The sequence below is a fragment of the Montipora foliosa genome, chromosome 14 (assembly GCF_036669935.1).
Source record: "Montipora foliosa isolate CH-2021 chromosome 14, ASM3666993v2, whole genome shotgun sequence".
NCBI lineage: Eukaryota > Metazoa > Cnidaria > Anthozoa > Scleractinia > Acroporidae > Montipora > Montipora foliosa.
The window spans coordinates 21,389,818-21,399,817 of record NC_090882.1 but is presented as its reverse complement, the minus strand read 5'-3'; the positions used below and the strand labels follow the sequence as shown (position 1 = coordinate 21,399,817).

The 10,000-nt window shown below is 39.6% G+C and overlaps 1 protein-coding gene across 1 annotated transcript in view; it reads right to left on the bottom strand.

The window, feature by feature from the left end:
• Window positions 1–10,000, bottom strand: part of LOC137984941 (uncharacterized) — a 23,793-nt gene that overhangs the window by 5,282 nt on the left and 8,511 nt on the right. The window contains exon 3 of the mRNA XM_068832285.1: window positions 1–4,025. This exon is cut by the window's left edge and continues 5,282 nt beyond it. Coding sequence (XP_068688386.1) covers window positions 394–4,025 — 3,632 coding nt within the window. The 3' untranslated portion in view covers window positions 1–393. The remainder of the gene's footprint in view (window positions 4,026–10,000) is intronic.

Sequence of the window (10,000 nt, the reverse complement as noted above, 5' to 3'; positions counted from 1 at the left end):
CCGTTGGGCAGACTGAGGGGCAGAGGTAAAATCACCTAACAAATGCTGTGTCACCCCGAGTGAATGGTAACTATGAGCTGTGCTTGCATGATCTTCTCCAAATAGTTTTATCCGCACATCTAATACCCGCTGTTTTGACTGCAGAGCAGAGGTAAAATCACCTAACGAATGCTGGATCACCCCGAGTGAATTGTAACTATCAGCTGTGCTTGCATGATCTTGTCCAGATAGTTTTATCCGCACATCTAATGCCCGTTGGGCAGACTAAAGGGCAGAGGTAAAATCACCTAAGGAATGCTGTGTCACCCCGAGTGCGGAATGGTGTCTATCAGCTGTGCTTGCATGATCTTCTCCAAATAGTTTTACTTGCACATCTAATGCCCGCTGTTTTGACTACAGAGCAGAGGTAAAATCACCTAACGAATGCTGGATCACCCCGAGTAAATGGTAACTATCAGCTGTGCTTGCATAATCTTCTCCGAATAGTTTTATCCGCACATCTAATGCTCGTTGGGCAGACTGAAGGGCAGAGATAAAATCATCTAACGAATGCTGTGTCACCCCGAGTGAATGGTAACTATCAGCTGTGCTTGCATGATCTTCTCCGAATAGTTTTATCCGCACATCTAATGCCCTTTGGGCAGACTGAAGGGCAGAGGAAAATTCACCTAACGAATGCTGTGTCGCACAAAGTGAATGGTAACTATCAGCTGTGCTTGCATGATCTTCTCCGAATAGTTTTATCCGCACCTTTAATGCCCGTTGGGCAGACTGAAGGGCAGAGGAAAAATCATCTAACGAATGCTGTGTCACCCCGAGTGAATGGTAACTATCAGCTGTGCTTGCATGATCTTCTCCAAAAAGTTTTACTTGCACATCTAATGCCCGCTGTTTTGACTGCAGTGCAGAGATAAAATAACCAAACGAATGCTGGATCATCCCGAGTAAATGGTAACTATCAGCTGTGCTTGCATGATCTTCTCCGAATAGTTTTATCCGCACCTTTAATGCCCGTTGGGCAGACTGAAGGGCAGAGGAAAAATCACCTGACGAATGCTGTGTCGCACTAAGTGAATGGTAACTATCAGCTGTGCTTGCATGATATTCTCCGAATAGTTTTATCCGCACCTTTAATGCCCGTTGGGCAAACTGAAGGGCAGAGGAAAAATCACCTGACGAATGCTGTGTCGCACTAAGTGAATGGTAACTATCAGCTGTGCTTGGATGATATTCTCCGAATAGTTTTATCCGCACATCTAATGCCCTTTGGGCAGACTGAAGGGCAGAGGAAAAATCACCTGACGAATGCTGTGTCGCACTAAGTGAATGGTAACTATCAGCTGTGCTTGGATGATATTCTCCGAATAGTTTTATCCGAACATCTAATGCCCTTTGGGCAGACTGAAGGGCAGAGGTAAAATCACCTAACGAATGCTGTGTCGCACTAAGTAAATGGTAACTATCAGCTGTGCTTGCATGATCTTCTCCGAATAGTTTTATCCGCACCTTTAATGCCCGTTGGGCAGAGTGAAGGGCAGAGGAAAAATCACCTGACGAATGCTGTGTCGCACTAAGTGAATGGTAACTATCAGCTGTGCTTGCATGATCTTCTCCGAATAGTTTTATCCGCACATCTAATGCCCGTTGGGCAGACTGAAGGGCAGAGGAAAATTCACCTAACGAATGCTGTGTCGCACCAAGTGAATGGTAACTATCAGCTGTGCTTGCATGATCTTCCCCGAACAGTTTTTTTCTCAAATGTAATGCCTTTTGGGCAGACTGGAGAGCAAAGAAACCAAGAGCATTTGGGTAGTTCTTCTCGTAGAGGTGCAATTCACCGAAGTCTTGGTAGAAGTTTGCGAGAGGCGGATTGCATTCTTGAGAATGAACGGTCACAGTTGATTCAACGTTCCCCTCTGGGCCTGAAGAGCTTTGTTTGGATTGCTCCAGTGTTGCTAGGTGACGTGCGACTAATTCTTCAAAACCTGATCCAACAATTCCCTCTTCGGCGAATGTTGACGCCAGAAGTGCCAAAACCTTAGCGCAAAAATGAAACAAATAAAAAGGGGTTTCGGAATTTATCTGGAGGTCATTTATTATTTGGAGGGCAGGGTTGATTACAAATTGCTTGGTGTCAGTGTCAAAGAAATTCTTTGCTGCTTTGCTGACGTGAAATATAACTAGGAATTGCAATGGCCAATTACCCGAGATACAAGTGTTTATTTGAAGCTTTTTGACATTGTTTGGTTCTTTTCCTTTGCATGCCAGAGGTGGAATAACAATCAGTTGCTCGTCTTCGGCAGAATTGCATTCCTTGCGTGCTTTGTTATAGTAGTAAGTCGAGGTAGATGGGTCGTTTAAGAACTGATAATAGACCGCCATGACTTGGTAAACAACCAGCCTTAGAATCTTCTGCTCTCCACTTTCACGCATTAAAGAAAGAGCCTCTTGCAGGCACTGTATCCCGCTCTCATCCTCGCCGATAACAAGCTCACAGATGCCAAAATAACACTTGTATTTACTCCTTTCATCATCAGAAACTGATGATGAAGATGACGACTGGATTTCATGTGCCTTCTTGAGAAGTCGCGTTGCACTTCCTTCTGCTCCCCAAGTAATCTCACTAAATGCTTTAGAAGCTAGTAAACGACTGTGGTAATGCGTCTTTTCAAGAGGATTGGCTGCCTTTAAGGCCGAATCGTAGATATTATTGAAATTTTGCGACTCAATGGAACTCGAAAACAACGAGTCCAGAAACATTTCTGCTTTTATCAAAACTTTAAAAACATTCTCGGCTATCCTGGGATCTGTGCAGCCGTCTATCAGGCTTTCTATAAAAAGCTGTTTTTCCTCATAGAATGCAACGAATGCATCCACAGAATGACCCTGTAGAAACTTATCATTCAGTTTTTCGAAACGAGAAATGAAATACGCATGGATACTGCACTTTGCATTTGCTATTATTTCTTTCATTTCTTGTTCTCCTGTTTCTTTAGCAAATGACTGAAGAAGTTTATGCATTGTGAATGTTCCATACTGGGAGTTTGAATCGAGAAGGGATTTTCTTTGGAGTCGTTGCAACATTCTCTTGGCGTTAATTAACCCCGTAACATTCAGTACAGCTGAGGCGAGCTCCATGGTGAAACATCCTGGAAGAACAGATAAAGACACAAATGCTTCTTTTTCTGCGGGAGAAAGTCTGTGGAAGGACTTTTCACATAAGAACCGCAATCTTTTATCAGCTGGATAATCTGGATTGTCTAAGATGTCAACGATACTTTCTTTTGCGGACTCAATGAACTCAATCAAACGCTGACTTGGTTGAACATCATCTTCACAAACTAAAGAGCACATTAACCTCATTGCAAGAGGCACACACCCACATATTTGGGCAATTCTTGCGCAGTCGTCAGGACTAGCATTTGGCACTAATTCATGAATTAGGGCACGAGAGGAGGTATTATCCAGTGGTCTTATTCTTATTGATCTGTGAACTTGGAAATTCAAGTTCATATATTCACATGATTCTCGTGTGGTCACCACCAGAGTTATCTTCTCATTTCGCATGAGAATTTCTTCAAATAGTTGCAGGACGTCTTCTTTTACTTGTGGGAAGCCACTCTCTAGTAGATCATCTACATTATCCAGAATAAGTACGAAGGAATCTGAAATGCTACCCAGGGTCTCGATGAGTTCATTTTCAAAGGACAGAGCATGAGGTACTGATCTGTGACTCGTGGTGAGTTGCCTGACGAGGCTGAAAAGCTTTGATATCAGATCTGCCTTTGTCTGGAGTCCTCGTGACGAAAGAAAACAAACAGGAAAGCCTCGAGACTGCAGTTGGTCTCCCACTGCTATTGCCACCGATGTTTTTCCGAATCCGGGTGAGCCCCAGATCGTCACGATTCGGGTATGTTCGGAACTCACGAGATCCACGATCCCTTGGCATTCACTCTGTCGGCCAGTAAAGTTTGGAACCATTGAAGGAAGACAAGATCTTGCGACTGTTGGCTGTTGGCTGTTGTCTTTGATATGCAAAAGTAAAACACAAGGTAGATCTTGCGTCATTTTGGCGGGAAAAACGTGTTAATGTCGTCATTTTAGTGCGAGGTTTTGCAAAATGTCGTTGATGTCAAAACAAGTCTACAACACGGCAGCAGTTTTGGCATTTTTCGATCAGCAAAAAGGCCCAGGTAACAGCAATAAGAATAACTGAGAAACCTATACTGTTAACAAAGAGTAAGATTAATCGTACGGGTTATAAATCTTCTCAGTATTTTCGCTAAAAACAAACAGTCAAAACTCGTACTCGTACTCGTTCTCGTCCTAGAATCTAAAGGTCCCTAATTTAAGCAAACACTCGTGCTGCACGTGAAGCACGGCTTTCCGTGCGTTTCTTTGCGCGTGCAGCACGAATTTCCGTGCATTTTTTGCCGCACTCCACAAAACAACAACGTGAAATCCCCAAATTTTAGGTTGTAGCGACAACGTTAGGCTCAGTCTCCAGCCGTAGGATCGCGGGCGCACTGAGACACCCAACGTGAGCATATAACAATGAACCATTTATTTTCTATTTTTACTTTATAACCGGTTCATACCCCAACAAAAACAATGCTTTATTAGATCTAAAAATTTCTAACTTACAGAGCTTTTGTCCGCAGTTGGCGAGTGCTATTCGAGGCGGGCAAAGGAGGAAAAAAGAAAATTTAAAAGTCCCATAAATGATATTAGTATAAACACACAGGTGATTATACAAAATTGCGCGCTCTCATTGGCTTGCGATCTCGGATTATCAGCCGATAATCACCTCGACGGAACAAAGGAGACTTTTGTCTGATTGGCTGTTGAAAATTGTAGTATCCAGTTTTCCAACCGCGCGCTGTGATGTAAACAAAGATGGCTTTCGAAGCGGTGATTTCAACCTGTGCTTCTTCGATCGTTCTATATAGCTTCTGCCAGTTGAAGGTGGTCATTTAAACTTTAAGTGACAGGGAAAGATTCTGCAAGGGGCATTTTAGTCGGCGGAAAGTTTTCTTTCGTTACGCTTTTTGCAAGCAGCCCTTTTAGTCTGCTCGGGGAAGCAACGCCTCTGAAGTTGCTTCGAGTCAGCTTTTATACTTTTTAGCTTTATTTCTCCATTTAAGTGAATGCATCGGAACAAATGCTCAAAGTGCGAAAAGACCCGAGCAAAGGCCAGATCCCTTTGTTGGGAAGGGAGTACTATCTAACGTGGTTGCGAAATATATCCCTCGAGCTCGCAGGCTTCGATTTATCCAACTTGAATGCAGCGCTGGAAGGAAGTATGTCACGTCAATCACTTTCTTGCATTGATCGTTTAGAGTTATGAGATGTCCTCAGTCCTTTGAAAGAACATCTTATCTCAACAGATATGTCGACAGAAATTTAATACCAGCCACGCCACCTCTATTTTGTGTATGTGTCTGAGGCCAACTATCTCATGTGCAAACACTCTCAAGATACACTACCTTAAAAATTTCAAGAACTTTCATTTAACGGAACCAAAACATTATTCTTAGATACATCAACTGATCATGAAGGCATGCTTGATAATATATGCTACAATGAGTCAATAATGAAGCTCCAGTTTATTACTTTATTGGATAATTCTGTCCTTGATCTATGGTAACTCCATTAAGTCTAGCCATAGTAATTATTCATTGTTTTCATCATTTATGCTACCAGCGAATTATTCAAAAGTGATGTTGATGTTCTTAGTAAATCTATACAATAGTGACGAATGATGTGGTCACTGCCATCAGACTTGTAGGTTGTACTGAAATGAAATTTTCTGAATGAGTTCTCTTTGGGGAGGTAAAAATTTCACTTGACCATTTGAAGATGTAAAATTACACCCACATTAAATGTACAATTAAAATTGGGATGTCTGGAAATACATAAAGTAGGTCTTGTCTTCTGTGCAATGTTTAAAATTAAAAGGACAATTAAAGGCAAAGGAGACTTTGTGATAGAACTCTGATACAATATTAACTACTTATTAATTTCGATGTGGGCAGTTCATGCTCATTCATATTCATTCCTCACTTTTGTGGTAAGTTACTATCTCACTGCAGAGAATAAAGTAAATTTATCTAAATCAGGATGAAAGTGTACAAAATGTGCAGCCATTAATCTTAAATGTTTTTAGTCTATTAATTAAACCATTGACCCCTGGGGGTTCCTATTGAAGAGTAAAATACCAAGCATGGCCGGTTTTGGCCGGTTTAGGGGTGAAAGGGATTTATATTATAATATTATTAAATATAGTACGTCAATAATATTACCGTATCAGTAATTGAGCCAGTATTTAATAACTAATATGTCCCAATAAAATTTGATATTGATTCCAACAGTGTTAAGTAATTAATATACATTGATTTAGGATGATGGAACATCACACACCATTTTGTGTTCATTAAATTTATTTTTTACTTCATTCTTGGTGTATGGCAACTTATAGTAACTGCAAAAAACGTGCAGAAGAAATTGAAGAGAACTTGAGGTATACCTGAATATTATGGCTGTTTTGTGTGTCAAAAAATTTAATTGACCTGGTTTTTGTTTATTTTTGCTGCCATTCCTTGCACACAGTCACATGTCTCATAAAAGTTGAATGTGCAGACAAAGGTAAAATAATTCACTGTACAAAGTTTAAAGAATTGTTATATTTGTATTATTTATTAAATGGGATTCCAAAAGCAGAAAGGTGCAAATAGTGACACACACACCCATGCAAGGCAGCCACACAAGGGAATGAAAATTTTAAAATATGCATTTACAAATATAATGTATAATTACTTATCATGTAAATCATCATGAACAAAATTATTATATTTTACAATGATTACTTGTCATGTAAATTTTACTATACAGTTTGTAAATATCTTTAAAATTTCAATTACTACAGTTTCCCTCAAATTTAAAGTAAGAAATTTATCAAATCGAAAACTGCAGTGCAAAGTTGTGGTAAGCAGGCATTTTTATTTGTAAATATTACTACACTAACTAAACATTTTTTATGTAATTAAGTATAATTTTTAATAGCTGGGACTAATATTTATTGCAATAAAAGCAAGAGTCTTATTTGCAGTACATTGCATTTAAGAATGCATTGCATCTCAAGAATTTGACCCAGAGTTGAATCAACGCATCACAAAGTGCCAAGTTTCGATGAAAATTAGGTTTACTTTCACAGGGCATTTTCGTGCGCCCTGCCACTTTTCAAGGAAAACTTTCAAAGCAGTTCGATTCTTCACAAATATGTGCTTTCCATACTAATGGCGATCGCTGGACAAAGACATATTTGCTGAGATTTGACCGAAAGTAACGTGAACACTGACGCCATTGTCTGATTTGGGGTAAGAAAATTTCAGTTGCGCGTCAAATATACACGGTTGTAGTTCACATTTCAAGAGAAGAAAAGACAAAAAAATGTCCAGAAGGTATGAAAATCACTCATTAACAATACAGAGACTTTTGATATCTTAGTCCAGAGAAAATAACACTTGATGGTGGAAACAACAAGCACTGTTTCGTCGACAAAGAAAAGCACTTTGGTAAACGGAGAAGTCGAAACGTCGGGGTTCAGTATTCGCTGTGCCACTTTTACCGGGAATATCTCTAGTCAAACCTTATCTTTGGCTCACAAAATATCACCTGTTGACGGCTTTTCGTGGACGAACGTCGGAGACAAAAGTCCTGTACTCTCAATGACCGAGTTTGGTTTAAACAGAAAAAGCTATAAACCGATTGACATTTTGCAAAATGACTCTTTCGTCCGGATAGAATGTATTCGCTTCAAAGAGAGAACAAACGAAATTCTTCTGTCATGTTTTTCTGTTACTTACCTTAACTCCATTCATTGATAAATTTTAAGCTGTGACATCCTTTGAACGGATTACCAGCTCATTTACCACTGACGCGCCATAAGCAAATCCCGTCAACCTGGCAAATTTGTTTTGCATTCACTTCAAGCGCGGGTATCCACGTGAAAAAACCACAGCGGAAAATTTTAATGCCGGTTCCAGTTACTTTAATACGTACCATTATTCAATATTGTGATTTGCACATTCAATCATGACCATACGCGTTGCAAATAAGGCAAAATTTTTCCAACTTCGCGCAATTCTTTGACAAGTCTGAGCACACCGCATCATTCTAAAACAGCCGATCTAAGCATGTTTCGTTTCATCCGAGATAAAGGACTTTCCCAAGTAGAAGGAATTGCCGAGGTCTTTCTAGCTTTTGTCCATCTCCTTTCGGTATTTGTACCACAAGTGCATAGATAGCATTGAAAGTGAATGCAATAAAAACTACAACTAGCGACAGCGTCGACATCTTTTCTTCCCGCGTTCTAAGACTGTCTCGAAGGTTTTCAACCAATCACAATGCAAATAAAATTGAATTTGCCATTGATGATGCGCATGCGTGACATTAGTCTCCTTTGTTCCTCGACGGACAAAATGGCTACCAGTAGTCGTTTTGCCACTGTAAGTGAGGATGATTTCGCGCTGAAATGTTTTTTTTTTCTCTTTTTTGAAATAATCACCTGTGTATTTATACTAAAACTATTATTCGCCTCAGGCTCAGTGATTATAGGTGAATATTCACCTCGACTTCGTCTCGGTGAATATTCACCGATAATCACTGAGCCTGAGGCAAATAATTGTTAATTCAAAGAACAAACTTAGAAGCAATGTAATTTTTTATTTATACTTCCTCTTTACTGCAGTCCATCTAAAGTGACCTTTTTTTTTCTGTTGTCGTTCTCTTTTTTTGCCCATCTTTTATCATTATATTTCTGCCTCCATGAATCGATTTTTTTCCTTTAGACGTAAAATTACTTATTCTGGCTCCTAGCTAGATTAGCTTCTTAGTTATTTTCTAGGGGGCATTGTTCCTTTCGTAAGTCTATTATTTATTTCCTGTATCCTCATTCATGTGTGGTACAAATAATTTTGTTGTTGTTGTTGTTGTTGTTGTTGTTGTTGTTGTTGTTCATGTAGTTTATATCCAGAGTGAGACTGAGTGAGGGTGGGTAGTCAATATTGGGAGTAATACACAATGTTATGATTTTGAGAATTGTACTCGTATATCACAAAAACTTCTGTAATCGTCCTCCTTTTTCAGGATTTCAAGGAGTTTATTCTTTAGTTCGCTTTTAAATTGATTTCCGAGTCTATTTAGCGTTTTGACAGAGAGTGGAATGGTGTTGCACATCAGCTCTAGCTTGCTCAACATAGTAATTCTCGTTAGTAATAGATCTAGACCCCATCCAGTTAAAGAATAGTTTTCCCGTATTTTACAACCTGAACAAGCCGGAATAATCGCAAATACTTTCGATAGCGCTAATTATATTGGAGTGACGTTTTCGTTGCCGTAACCGTCGTCTTTGCTGAAATTCCCTATTGTAGAAGTCAAAGAAACTCATGTCAAATCAACACAGATCCAAACTTGGTCACGTTCCAGAGATGATGTAACCGAACAAAACTTCTCTGCACTGCAGAAATTATTTGGTGATAAAAGGAAAGCAAAGTTGTTTGTGATGTCATCTCAGAAATTGACCCATGGCTCTGACTAGCTTAGCTGTGGTACAAAATTTAATAACTAACGGTTTCGTTTATTCTTATTTTAAGTGTACATGGCAGATTTTTCTTTCGAAACATCGTGGTTTTTCTGAGATGAAAACAATTAGTAAAATTCCATACTGATTTTCCTTTCGTGTCCTAATCAAAAATTTCACTTCCGGTGGGGTACAAAACTGCACTGGTAGGGAGACTGGGAACAGAACTATGACGTCACTTTCGATAATAGAGAGCTTACGAAATGAGGACGACGACGGCTACGAGGACTTCATTTAAAAATACGAGTTCGCGTTATTGATATCAATACGAAACTATTTCATGTCGTTTCGCGTTAAAAATGTGTAGTAACTGTTGAGGAATTAAACTGGTATGAGTGAGTTCGAAGCGTAGAGAGAGAA